This window comes from Artibeus jamaicensis, unplaced genomic scaffold (assembly GCF_021234435.1).
Source record: "Artibeus jamaicensis isolate MK-2021 breed Jamaican fruit bat unplaced genomic scaffold, CSHL_Jam_final contig_1539, whole genome shotgun sequence".
In the NCBI taxonomy this organism is placed as follows: Eukaryota; Metazoa; Chordata; class Mammalia; order Chiroptera; family Phyllostomidae; genus Artibeus; species Artibeus jamaicensis.
The window spans coordinates 1,048,576-1,063,138 of NW_026521299.1; the positions used below are offsets into that span (position 1 = coordinate 1,048,576).

The 14,563-nt window shown below is 48.5% G+C and overlaps 1 protein-coding gene across 3 annotated transcripts in view; it reads right to left on the reverse strand.

Annotated features, from left to right (window-relative positions):
• Window positions 1–3,987: 3,987 nt before the first annotated feature.
• ILRUN (inflammation and lipid regulator with UBA-like and NBR1-like domains) overlaps window positions 3,988–14,563 on the reverse strand; it is a 103,468-nt gene continuing 92,892 nt past the window's right edge. For all 3 annotated transcript variants that reach the window (XM_053669044.1, XM_053669042.1, XM_053669043.1), the window contains one exon: window positions 3,988–4,121. In XM_053669044.1, coding sequence (XP_053525019.1) covers window positions 4,086–4,121 — 36 coding nt within the window. In that variant the 3' untranslated portion in view covers window positions 3,988–4,085. The remainder of the gene's footprint in view (window positions 4,122–14,563) is intronic.

Genomic DNA, 14,563 nt, shown 5'->3' on the forward strand with positions numbered 1-14,563 from the left:
AGGTTCTTTCACTGAGCTGCCCACAGGGAACTGGCCAGGGAGTCCCTGACCCTGGACCCACACCCCCTAGAGACACTGCTCACATCCACGTCCACTGTAGTTCAGAACACTACACACAGCTTTGCCAGCCAAGGTGAAGACCCAATTTAGGGGTCTGCAGTTTCAGTGAAAGCCGTGCCAGCACCTGGGAACCGAGGGCATGGGTTCAAGTGTGTAGGACCCAAGCAACTCCCTCCTCCCCTCTGATCTCACTTTCTTGTCAATGCAGAGGGGTGATGTTGTGACTGAGGAAAAACTTGAATTCTGAGCCCTTAAGAGTGCTACAGACCAGAAGAAATGGATCCAGTGAACCCACCATTTGCATCATATTTGCCAATTAAGTTTTTCATGCTGACAATGTGTAATGCACCTCTTTTGCTCTTGGCCAAGGTCGGGACTGTCTCACGTAAGAATGTGGAGTAGCTTCCATGTTTGCCTGCTAATTGCCTGGGAGTGTGATCCCTACCTGACTCCTAGGACCCCAGGCAGTCTGCAGAAACTCTCCTAATCCATCGCATACCACGAGGAGAGCCTGGGGCACCACCACCAAAAACACAAAATAAAGATGTATTATTCCCTCTAGGATGCTGGAGCCCCGGTGGAACTGAGGACTCCCCCCAGACCTGGCCCTGTCTGTCTCCCAGTCTGTAAGACGTCCACCGTGCTGTGTGTTCTCCCTGAGCCACGTGCCTGACCCACAGTGAAGGCGGGACGGAGGAGGACTCAAAAGACACATGGGACCCTGGAGACCTAGGAAGGGCAGCAGATCTCACTGTAACCCCAGGACCAATTTCCCAAATGTATAATGAACCTCAGGGTCTCACTTTTCCCGCATGCAGAAGGGAGAAACCCAGAAAGCAACAGTGTACACTGTAGAGCCGCTATGGGGCTAAACAGGTACATGGGGCTTCAGAGAACAATAAAACTCACTGACACATGTGAAAATTGTTTTTGGTGTGTGTTAATTTAATCATACAAATATTCATTTATACAGTAAGGAAATACCTCCTCATCTTCATCTCCTCCCAGGCACCACGAGGCCCCAGCACAAAAACCCACCCAGCTTGCTTACTACACACCCGTCGCGGGGAGCGCGGCCACTGCTGCTTCAGCATTCACCCAAGGACACAAAGGCAAGGCAAGGCAGGGTGTGTGTGGGGTGGGGGTGGGGGGGAATTGAGTGCTTTTCTGAGCCTCAGCAACCCCACCATCCTCTCCTGCAAGGGGCTCAGATTGGACTTGGGGAGCTGTTCATTCTCATGCCCATTCCCCACTCTGGTCACCCTCTGGCCACACCGGCTGTCTTGCTTAGGTTCTTTCTAGGTTGGAAGTGCCTTAGATGGGTTTCAGGTTATAGCCAGTCCTTATAGAGGGAGAGAAATCTGTTTCTTGCAGAAAAATGCCCTGAATTCAACTGTCCCCATGACAAAAAAATAAAAGGGCATGCACGTGTGCACACACATCCGCACACCTCACCCCATGCACACAGATGGGCTCTTCCCAAGCTGGAGCCCCTCCGCCTCCCTCACTGGACTTAGGCCCCTAAAGATGGTGCCTACCTCACTTTGGGGGTCCGACACTGGTGGTCCTGCCCACAGACAGCTGCTATTCAGTGAAGAAGAGCAGAGGCTACTGGGGCTGAGAAGGCAGCCTATGCGACCCCACTAGCAGTGAGGAAGGCTCACACCAGTGAGTGAAGGTGGAATGAACGGTACAGCTAACCCCTGGTCCAGGAGAGCCATGGACTCCTGCCCCTACTCCATGGCTTGTGCTTGCTCTGGCCCTCTGTAAAGATGTGTACAGAAATTATTTTGTTCTCAGGAGGGAAGCCAGCATGACTGGGACAGTCACCTTGCCAGGTCAGGGTGCCTACAAGCAAAAGCAGCAGCACTGTCTCTGCTGAACAGTGGCAGGCGGGCACCTCCTGGGAAATGGGGAAGGGGCACCTTGCGCGGGGCAGATGAGGAAGCGAGGAAACCAGGTGATAGAGAGCCCCCATGATCCTGCCAGGGGCAGCTGGAGACACGCCACTCTGAGGACTATCAAACGAGAAGAATGCTAGGCATGGGCGGGCTCTAGGGTGGCAGTGTCCCAGGAGGTTGGCACCAACGAAGTGGCAGTCTGGGCCTAACAGGGCCCTCAGCCAAAAAGCTATCATGAGCCCCTGGCTAGGGCACCTGACAGGGACACCCCTCTGCTCTGCTCAGAAATGGGGTACTCTTCATGTGCATAAAACGTGGGCATCCCAGTGTGAGTCCTGGTCCAGCCCAGACCGAGCCGTACTGCCCTGCTCAGCAGGCTGGCTCCACTCTCCCCCGGGGCTTCTCCAGTGGACCAAAATATATCCCCCCTTTTATTTTGGGGGGAGGAGGGAAGGCAAAAGGGTTTATTTCATACAAGCTTATCGCTCACAATCAAGCTTTTAAAAAACAGTCTCGGAAGAGGATGAGGAGGAACAAACAACACACATTTTTTGAACTCACACACCCAAACAGAGACAGACAGGCAGGCAGACCTTCACCCACACCTAGGCTATATGACCCCTTGCAGCCACCCATCACCTGGTCTCCCTCTTTGACTCACACCCCCAGGGTGGATTGGGGTGTGATAACAGACAGGCAACTGAGCCCTAGATCCTAGATCCATACCCCTGGCTTCCAAACCAACCAACACTTGAGGGAAGGAGGGGTGAGAAGAGAAGAGGGACTTTGCATATTCTTGTATCTTTGGCAGACAGCTTTTCTAGCCTGGTTTGAGCTCCCCATGGAGACACCCACATCTCAACCTGCTCGGAATCCACAGGAAGCCGTTGGGGCCTCCTGCCCCAGCGGGCGACCAGCCAACCAGCCTGTGCTCTGGCTGGGCTGCCTGTTGCCCACCACCTCCCGGTAACCACGCATCCTGCTCAGGATGAGGGTCCTCTCATTTCCACCGAAACGTGGTCTCCGAGACCACAGAGTCAGTAACTCGGGCCCTTCCCATGGCAAGTTCCCCATCTGTGGCTGTATTTTCATACCTAACAGCTCAGCCTCTACCAACAGGCTATGAAAACGCCACAAAAGACAGTGAGAGAAAACACAGGGAAGGGAGTTGTGTGACAACAGAGAAGCATGGGACCTTTACTTCCCACTTGCTGGTGAGCTGCACCAACGTCCGTGAGTGTGCATGTGGCACGCCCCTATATGAGGCACAGAGGCACTGCTCCCAGAGCGAACGGGGGCCACTGTGGATGCAGACTCCCAAGAGCAATAAGCACGATGGCATTTCTGACACGAGAAAAACGGGAGAAAAGCAGTCTGTGGCAAGTGTGTGCAGAAGGACACCTCTCAGCCTTAGAAACTCCCACATCATCTGAGGCCTGTCCTCAGGCTTCCTCTGCTGGCCACACAGGTAAGTTTGGTCTTCAGAGAGGTTCTGATGGTAACAAGCCACAGGGTTGACAATTACAGATGTCAGAGGTGTAAATCAACAAAGATGGAAGAGAAAAGAAGAGGAAAAGGGCTGATGCCATCAGACTCTGGATCACGTGGCGCGGCAGATGCCCCCCTGCAGCACTGCCCGGAGCCCCAAACATACCGCGCGGCTCCCAACCTGAACCGTTCCGGAGCAAGCGGCTATTCTACAAGGAGTATGTTATCCTTTATCTAAAAAAATAAAAGTGTAGAAAGAGGGGAAAAATTAACATGTGCTCAAAACTACAACCTGTCTGTAGGCAAAATAATTTTTGTTCAAAAAGATGGCTTTTTTCCCCTTCCCGAGCGGCCTAGTGACGTGTTAGACTGACGCCTAATAAACAAAACCCGAGGTGGCTGCGTGGATCTCTTCCTGGTAGCCTCAACACCACTCCAGCGATTCAGCACTCACACATGCACACTGAGTTTACTCAAAACCAGTCTGTTCTGCTTCTTCCTCTTCTTCCAGGGTGGACGATCAGAGCCAGAGGTCCGTGCGATGTGGTCTGCAATCCAGAGGAACCCCTTGCCCGCCCGCCACCAAAGTCAACCTTCTGTCTTTTGTTAGTTTTTCTTCTCGCTGACCACGGGTGTTTAAGATTGGCCAAAAGGGTAAGGCCCGTGGAGCCCCTGGAAGAGAGTGAACACAGTCAGTGATAGTAAACACAGCAGGTACAATGTGACAACCAAAGCCAAGTTAAAGAATCTATGATTCCCGGTGAGGCATAAGGAAACTCCAAGGCAGGGACAAGGCTTGAGGGTTGTCCTCACCATGCAAAACCTCAGAAGGCCAAACATCAGCACATTTCAGCCTTAGACAGTGCGGCTCTGTGACTTGGGTGCCAGCCCACAAACCCCATAGGTCACTGGTTTGGTTCCCAGTCAAGGGAACATGTTTGGGTTGTGGGGCCAGGTCCCAGGTTGGGGACCTGCGATGACATTTCTCTCGCATATTAATGTTTCTCTCCCTCCCTTCCCCTCTAAAAATAAATAAATAAAATCTTAAAAAAAAAGCCCCAAAAACCTAGCCCTGGCTGGTGTGGCTCAATGGATTGAGTGCCAGCCTGTGAACCAAAGGGTGGCTGGTTCAATTCCCAGTCAGGGCACATTGCTGGGTTGCGGGTCAGGTCCCTGGTGGGGGGCATGCAAGAGGTAACCATACACTGATGTTTCTCTCTTTCTCCCTTCTCCCTGTCTAAAAATAAATAAATAAAGTCTTACAAAAATAAAATTAGAGGAAACCACTATTGCTGCTAAGGCAATCTGTAAATTAAAAAACCCGCAATCCAAATATCAGTATATTTTAAGTTCCTAAGTGTTCTCACTCACTCATACCATCCAAAGATGGGGGGGGGTGCTGGGGGAGAGACTCCTCATTTTCAAAGTTCTAGGTCAATCGGTACCAACCTTCCTCTACCTAGGTCTCAAAGCCTTCTTTCCTTCTTGACAATATCTCAGTTTCTCAGCTAAAGATCCACTTTCTGCACCTTAATTTCCACAATGGAAGCCACTACTGGCTGATGACACTTTTTTTTAAAGATTTTATTTATTTTTAGAGGGGAAGGAAGGGAGAAAGGGTGAGAATCATCGATGTGCCAGAGAAACATCAATCAGTTGCCTCTCACATGCCCCTAACCAGGAACCTGGCCTGCAACCCAGGCATGTGCCCTCAGTGGGAAATGAACAGGTGACCTTTGGGTTCTCAGGCCGGTGCTCAGTCCACTGAACCACACCAGCCAGGGTCTAATGACACTTCTATCAACAACCAAAAAACTGCAGCAGAGAAGTGACTATTTAGTGGGCAGCTGGGTACCAGGCCCGGACATTAGGAGCTTTGCATACATTTTCTTTACTCCCCATCTCAACAGCCAGGTGAGTATTATCACACCCATTTGACAAATGCCCATTTGACTACAGAGACTAAGAGTCTCGTTCAAAGTCAAATGGCAGAGCCAAGGTTCAAATCCAAGTCTGATCTTCTTTCTCTCCACAATGCCTCTCCCTTGTCACATGGTAAGGTTTATTCCAAATTCTCAAAGGCATTTTCTATGCTGCTTGGCTGGGTGGAGAAGGCATCACATCTTCCTTTAGTTAAGATGTGCCAACACCAAAGGCAGCTGCATGAAATTGGTGTAGGATGACCTGTGACTCATCCACTCCCAGCCCCACCTGGAGTGTGCTCCCTAAAAAAACCTGGTCAATGCCAAGACTGAGAGGGCAAAGGTAACTGGTGACTAACCTCACTGGGGTCCCACACCCCCAAACTGGCCCAGAAGCAGTAGCAGGGGGCCCTTTGGACCAAAAGGACCAAAGGGGAACAGGGAGCAGTCACCTAAGCTGTAACCAAATGACCAGAAAGGGGCTTCCTTGACTTGACAACTACATTAAGAATCCTGAATCTAGGTAAAACTTGCAGGGAGGAGGCATAATGACTGAGATGACATTTTCCATTAGCTTGATGGAATGTGGGCATCCAAAATTTCATTGCCTTAAAATACGACACATTTTGCTCTGTCTGGTGTGGCTCAGTGCATTGAAGTTGTGGGTGCGAAAGGTGTCTGTTTGATTTCCAGTCAGGGTACACGCCTGGGTTTTGGGCCAGTCCCTGGTTGGGGGGTGTGCAAGATGCAACTACTCTATGTTTCTCTCCCCCTCTTTCCCCTTGTCTAAAAATGAGTAAAATCTTAAAAAAGACGATGCATTTCTTTAAAAGAAATGGAAGTGCTTGGCTGCAGGGCTGCCAGTGGTTAGAATCTCGTTTCAGTTTGACTGTTTGCTGCCATCTCCCAGCACATCGCCTGGCCCTCAGCAGACACCCAGTAAGTATCTGCTGAATCATAACGGAATGAAGAAGGGATTTCTCAGGCTACTACCAGGAGTGTCAGGCTCCTCTAGATCACAGGAATATTAGCCCTTCTAAAACCAAGTTTTTAAACAGCTACTGAGGCCTGGGGACACAACAGCCTGGGTCATGCCATCCATCTGGTCACAGCTTCCCAGGCCCCAGGAGGGGCTGGGCTCTCTGGAGGTGGTTAGAGGCCGCGCACAGGTCTCACTCCCCACTGCTGTGGGTACAGATGGTGTCACAAGAGGAGAGGAGATCTGGGTTCTGCTCTCGGCTCTGCACCAGCTCACCAAGTGACCTTGAGTAAGGTCCCTTCCCCTCACAGGATCTCAGGTTCCTCCCTAAATCTTGCCAGGTTTAAAGTTCTAGGAGTTGACACAAAATGCCTTGGCTCAGGAGGCTTAAAAGGGGAAAAAAATGCCCTTTGGTCATGCTTAGGCAAGAAGTCAAAGCTGCCACATTCTTAGGAAACATGAGATTAAAGTTCCCATATTTTTTTCAGTGAAAAGCACTGAAATTGTTTTTGCTTAGCTCACCCACCCTGACATATAGGCACAAAAGACCAACTAGAGAGATGCTTGGTGGTATTGCTGCACAAAAGAGCCGAAGGTGTATTTGGAGGCCAGGCACGCCAACACCAATGGAGCGTCAACTATGTGCCAGGTGCTGCTTTGGCACTTTAACATGTTCTCTTTAATTCTTACATCCTACAAAGATCCATTGGAACAAGTATGATCTCTAAGCTCAGAAAGGTGTGGTAACCTGATCAAGGGCACAGCTGGAAAGTAGCACACTAGTGCTTAAAATGCCAAAACGCCACATTTCTTGCCAGCCTCTAAGCCAATCATGCCTCTAGCAAGCAAGCTAATGCCATAACCATCTCAGTAGCCATGGCACCTACCCACTCAACCAAGCGGGGGCAGGGCAGCAAAGGGCTCTCAGACTCCCCTTTATGGGGCCTGGTCACGGGGTCACACACACCACAGGTGGCAAGTAAAGAAGCTTAAAATAAGCTGCCCTTAAAGCTAAGCGCTCTCAGTGCTTCCCAACAGCATCCATTCATCTGGAACAACTCAAGGGAAGCAGTAAAGGCTTAGTTAGATTCCCATAAGATTTAAAACCAATACAATGTTCAAAGGTCTCTGTATAGGAAAAAAAGAATAGAAAAGAAAACCTCAAAACAGCATTTGTTTTCTATGAAATAGTTCCCCTTTTACCTCAAATTTAACCGCCTTACAGGCCAAAGCTCCACACATTTCACATGGGATTTCGTAAAGGACATACTAGCTTTCAAACTTGCCCGCAGTGGTTGGAGAAGGGAATGTATGACTTTTCAAGGAGCTGTTTGCACGCCACCGCTCTACAGACATGCAAGACAGGTCCTGTGCTACTGGCAGAGGGAAGGATGAAGACATGGGCATTTTCGGACTTCCACCTCAGTGCCCCACCCTTACACCATTTAACCAGCCTAGACTACGGAGTTACTGCTGGTCTTTCATTTACTGACTGAGCTTCTGTGCCTTTTGGAAAGAAAAATGCTACCTAATTCCCTTTCACCCAGGGAATGGCATATTGGTGTTGTTGAACTGGTACAGAAAGGCGGCTTGAGAACAAGCTCTCTTTTCCTTCTCCTCAAATTACCTACCATCACTTCAAGAAAGGGAGAGAAAGCCAATTCTATTTCAAAACCACTTTACCACCCAGATTTCACACACACGAGAGTACAGGTGTAACATGTGGGTCACAGAGCACAGGCAATGCACACTGGTCATAAAAAAAAAAAAACCATGGTGGAGATTTCAAAAACTCCTCTTCCAAGACATCCCATAGCAGGAGGCCACGTGGGAAGTGCCCTTCCTAACAGTGGGATGGAGGTACAATTGAAACAGGGGGCCCATCTATAGTTCAGGTTCTACTGGAGTTCCAAGACTTGGTGTAATAGGCTCTGGTGGCTAATGCCTCCAACCCCAGTCTAAGAGTAGGGTTTGGCAAAACAGAAAACATTAACTCTCTTCTGGGGCCTAGCAATTCCACTTTTACCTGTAGGAAAAGTGAATGCCAGATATTTTAACTGACCTGGCATCACCAACATCTCTCCTGTAACAGCTGCACCACTACTAAGGAAAACAGGTCCAGGGAGGGACACATTGGATGGTACTACAGAGACCTGAACTACACTCCCAACTCAAGCAAAAACTGAAGCCACCAGCATGACTACATCACTCAGTGAGTCCGACATAGGTCCTCCTCTCTGTGAGGACCACTTCTCCCCACAGATGCAGCACTAGCAACAAAGCTGGTTTTATCCATGCCAACAGGGTATAAATAATCAGACCCAGAAAAGAACTCCTTTATCTGACTCCAGGTCTGAAGGTCAATTCTCCTGCACCTACCCAACTTACACAGAAATGGGTCTTCTAAAGCTGCATTTCTTGGAGTAGCCTCATATCCATTAGGGCAGAGGTCCTGAATCTCTGGGATGGATGTGAACCGGTAGTGGTCTAGGCCGGTTAGGAACCGGACTGCACAGGAGGAGGTCAGCTTGCATGTAATGAACTTGAATTATCCCGAAAACAACCCCCCAGCCCCAGCTGTGGAAAAACTCTTCCAGAAAACCGGTCCCTGGTGCCAAAAAGGTTGGGGACTGCTGTGTTAGGGAACAAGAAGTGTTCCTGGGAGGGGGGGGGCGGGAAGAGAGAGAGAGAGAGAGAGAGAGAGAGAGAGACAGCCTTTATGTCCACAGGGGTTGAGGTGTTGTGTGTTTGCCTCAACCTCCCCTAAGCCTTTCATTAACAGTGGTTGTAGCTCTGAGTCCTGGGACCCAACCACTACTTGGCTACAGGGCAGGTGAGCCCTCTTAAAAGCACAGAAGCTCCATCCTCACCAGATAATACACATGGGGCCTCCCTGCTCCTTAGTGCTTTGGACTTGACCAGGGTGAAAGATTCCAGTAACTGGGTCAGGTCAGAAGCTGCACTTCCATGATGGAATCACTGAAAGCTATAATTTGGCTAGTTTTCTAAAATACTTTGGAACAAAAACATTTACAGACATAGAACACAAGTTCAGTCTTGTTTATCACAATCTCCTGGAAGAAAAATTTAAGATCCAGTACCTATGGCCCTGGCTGGTGTGGTTCAATGGAGTGAGCACTGGCCTGTGAAACAAAGGGTTGAGGTTCGATTCCCAGTCAGGGCACATGTCTCAACTGCAGGCCAGGTCCCCAGTTAGGGGCATGTGAGAGGCAACCACACATTGATGTTTCTCTCCCTTTCTCTGGCCCTCCCCTCCCCCACCTCTAAACAAACAAACAAACAAATAAATAATTGAAAGACAGAAAGACAGACGGACAGACCCAGTACCTATGGTTCTGTTCTCAAAGTAAATCTGAAAAAAAGCCACTGACTGGTTTTTGGCAGCAGTTTCCAGGTGCCCCTGTGGAGCAGCAGGGTCGCTCCTAGCAGTGGTTTGGTTATCATCAAAACTGTGCAAATATTCACCTGCAGTATCTTAAAAGATCTAAAATTTTGCAGAAATCAAAATAACTTTTCCAAAATGGAGTATTAAAAATTTATCACAGAGGGGAAACATTAACTGTATATTAAAATACTAACACCCAGAAAACTAGTTGTATTTCAGCTAGAATTTTTAAAAAAGTTTATTCATCAGTTTTCAACAGTAGGAAATATAGTGCTATTGAAGGGCAAGCTTCCCTCTTTTGAGTATGAAACCTATTTCTGTCAACTATTTTTAAGAGTCGGATATAAGTAAGATTAATGAATCAACTGCAAAATACTTTGCACCAGTGAGCTATCTCTGTTACTAACTTTCCGGGAGAAAAGAAACAAGAAGGCTCAAATTCCTGACGTAAGTAACAAGGATGTCTCACGAGGGCTTTCTGGGTTGCTCTTTTCTTTATGAAAACTGTAGTTTAGTGTAAGCACCACAACAAGCAACTTTCGCATACCTGTCTTTATTTTGCTTTTATTTGTGATTTACTTTAAATAAACAGAAAGGTTCACAGAGAACCTTTAACAAACGGACAGGAGCGCCTGCCACCTGGCTGTGAAGTCACATGCTCTGCCCGTGGATGCTGAGGGCTGCATGGGAGCATGGGGGAGGAGGGGGTCCTCCTTATTTCCTGGGCCAGTTCCGCCCACCTAGTGCTCCTTTTCCTCCACCCCCCTCTTTCTTTCTTAAGAGACTGTATTTATTCTTAGAGAGAGAGAAAAGGTGGAGAAAGAGAGGAAGAGAAACATCATTCAGTTGCCCTTGTACACCCCAACTGGGGACCTGTACTCAACACAGGCTTGTGCCCTGACTGGGAATTGAACTGGTGACCTTTCGGCTTGCAGGCCAGCACTCAATCCACTGAGCCACACCTGCCAGGGCTCCTTTTCTATCACTTATGTGCACTGTATACAAACAGAATACAGGGTTTAGTACTAAGGTCTGGCCTGATCCTGTCCTGCAAACATAGTGTGATGAAGCCCTGTTCATGGGGTGGGGGTGGAGGTAGAGGGGGCCCTTGGCTGGCAAGGGCCAGAGGCTGACTGCCTTGATCAAATTTGTCAGTCCTTCATTCATTAGAAGTCAAGTATGAACTGGAGTAATGGATGAGGGCAATGCCCAGAGAGAAGGGAAGGGAGGGAAGAAGAGAGGGACAGAAACACTGATGTGAGAGACATTGACTGGTTACCTCTTGTACGCACCCTGACTAGGGACTGAACCTGCAACCCAGACACATGCCCAGACCAGGAATTAAACCAGCAACCTTTTGGTTTGCAGACGACACCCAAGCAACTGAGCCACATGTGAGGGTTAGGGCCTTTCCCTTGATGGTGGCCACAGCCCGAGGAGGCTTCTAGTGGAACAGTGGTGCCATGTCAGCACGATCGGAACTCCTGCAGATGCTTTAACCCTGGTGTTCAAGCCACTTTCATGTGACAGTCCTCAAAACTTCAAAGACATATTTTATGTACTGGCTGAGGATGAATGTGAAAACAAGCCCAAGGAAAGAAAATAAGGCCTGAGGGACTGATGGTGGGACGGCTCAGTCCACGGCCTTCTGGTTGTGCCATAACTGCGCTTAAAAAGCTTGATTCAGTTATAAGCGTGCCGAACTGATTTTTAAAAAGCCCTGTGAAACCATTTTTATGCTTACCTCTGTAACACACCTTTTCTGTTGCTCTTAATTAACTTCTACAGCCCTGTTGGGGTCCTTCTCATCTAGACGTCCATTCCCACCCTGCCTGCCCACCCCCAAGCCTTCACCATGTGTCCACCCTTCTTCCTCATGCATCCAAAGGCAACTCTTAGAGCCTTCACCTCTCCCATGAAGAGTACAACTCAAGTGTAACTGTGAATGAGACCACATTATCTAAAGTTCTACAAGGAGCCCTGGCTGGGTGCTGGTTCGATTCCCATTCAGGGCACATGCCTGGGTTGCAGGCCAGGTCCCCCGTGGGGGAATGTGAGAGGCAACCTATCAATATACTTCTCGCACACTGATGTGTCTCTCCCTTCTTTCCCCCCTCTCTAAAAATAATTTTTAAAAAATCTTTAAAAAATGTAAAGTCCTACATTTTTTGGACTGACACTGGCTGAAGTGTGACCTCCCTTTCGGTAAAGGTTTCAGAAAAAGCTATTTGCTCTCTGTGCCTGAGTCCAGGTGGGACGCTGGCAGACAGCTCTCTCGTGGCCATATCCTCCTGTAGAGGAAGTCCCTAAAAAGGAAGAACTGGCAACTATCTCACTTGGGAGGGCACTTGAGAGGAGACGAATTTACCTAAGTTCTGAGCCATGTGGCCGCTGGTGCTACATTGTGGGGGTCCTGCTGAGGTACCAGGTGAAGCTGCTGGTCCCATTTCCCCCCAGAATTTCCACTTGGGCTTCTGTCACCTTTTGTCAACTACCCTTTCCTTATATGTCATTGTATTCCCCCATTTCTCTTACAATGAATTCACAGCATCACCCCCCGTGCCCCCCACCCTTCACGTGGCTGGCAGATTTAGGAGAACAGTGGTCTCTCCCTGGTCCCATTCAGCCCTAATTGGTTTCACCTTGCCACTCCTCTGTTCAGAAGTAACGCTGCTACTGTTTCCTTTCACATTAAAAGTAAACTCTCCTTTGCTTGGCTTTCAAAGATCTTCCTCCAAAATTTGCCCTACCCTCTTTAAGCACACCCCACCACGCCAGGCTGGCCAGTGCCCATTAACGCACCTTGCCTGGCTACCTCTGGGCCTTCCTGTATGTGGTTCCTCTTCCTTCCAATTGAGCTTGAATCTATCATCCAAAAAGGTATCATTTTTTCTGGCTACTCCAAACCTCACTGCTTTCTCCTTCCTCCAAACTCCTATGAGGACTTAAAAGTCAACTGGGACTCAATATACTTCTCTTTACTGGCTCTCATTCTTTCCTATGAACTAGGCACGTCTTTGTAGGCAGAAAGTGAATTCTTTGAAGAAAAGTATTAGTACAGGCTGACCATCCAACTAGGAGGCCTCACTAATTGACTAATGATATTCAAGCTACTGCTGTGTAAAGCAAACAGTTTCAATTGACCCCTGAACAGTAAAATCACAACCAGAAGCCCAGGACCCCCTTCTTCTGCGGGGGAAATGTCCACAGCTTTAGAAAGGTCTCACTTGCAGCTGAGCTCTAAGAGCCCACATCTTCCCCCTGAGAAACAACAGCTTGTAACCTTCCATTCCACCCCTGGTCCTGCCAGAATGCAGTTACAGCAGACTTGGCTGGGAAGAAGCCATTTGAAACCTGAATATAGATGATGTCTCACACTTTCAGTTACTCTTGTCTCCTTGAACCTGTAACTTCACTAGTACTAGCTGGAGAACTTTCATCAGAAGTTAAAATGTTACATTGAGAGTATAGGGAACAGAATGTATCCTTATAACCAAAATAAAATATTCTGGACAACCATGAACACTAACTCTGTTTCAGCTCTAAGATGGTTCAGCATCAGCCTAGTCTACAGCACTGCGGAGAGCCCCGAAACAAAACGGAGCTAAACAGCTTTAAAGCTGTTGAGGTACGAAAGGGAGAGGTCCTGGAGATAATTTTTATTCTTAGTCAGACAATGTTACAAACAACAGAAGACATTTTCTAAGGCTCTCACTGTTTGCTTAATTTATTTTTTTAAACGCATACATAACCCATGCCAATTCAAACACTGGCAAGGCTGGCAGGACTTTACTGACTCTGCTGGGTTTTCAAAAGAGATTCACTGTAGTATCATTAAACCAGAGCCTCCTGGCAAACCTCACCTGGTACAGAATGTGCTAATCTGCCAGCAAACTTGAGGGGTGAGGGGAGACACACAGGCTCCTCGGCTCTCTGCACTGCTCCTTCTTGACCATGAAGTCTTTTGTAACTCTTGAGGATGGACAAGGAGATCTCTACAACCTGACACAGTTATAAACTAACTACCTTCAGAGAACAGCCAACAGACTGCTTCTGCCAGCTGACTTCATCCCAGTGTGGTCTAGAACATCAGACTCAAACTGGGTCCCCAGGTTCCAGCCCATGGCCCAGCCCCAATTTGCTGTGTGAATGTGAGCAAGTCACTTTTAACTTCCTGATTAGTTTGTCAAATGAAGAGTACAACTATAAAACTCGAAAGGGTGTTGTGGGTTTAGAATAAGAATAAAACACAGTAAAGGTGCTCTGGATAACATCAAGCGCTTTGTTTGCACATCAGACATACTATTACGTCAGTCCTTGGACCTCTTCTCTATCTACACCAGTGGTTCAATGGTAGGGTGATTCCCCTCACCCCCCCCACCCCTGCTCACACCCAAGGGACATTTGGCAACGTCTGAAGGTATTTTTGGTAGCTACCTTGGATCTGGGGAGGTATTCCTGGCATCTAGTGGGATGATTGGCCAGGGATGTTGCTAAGCATCTTACAATTTATAAAACATGCCCCCCCACCCCCTAAAGACTCACCTGGCCAAAAATGTCAACAGAATAGTGTCAGTGGACTGGCTGAGCAACCCCATTCCACACCCATCACACTGGATGCGGTGGACAGCATCCAGTCTCAGAGCACTATGTGCCATCCATACGGCATGACCCCCCAAGTGCAGGTCTCCACCCAGACCGCCCCCTAAGCTCTATATGCAACTCGGACACACAACAGCACACCCGACACCTCCATTCAGTTGTTCAGAGAAGACGTCCATGTGCCCAGAAGGAACTTCTGATCACT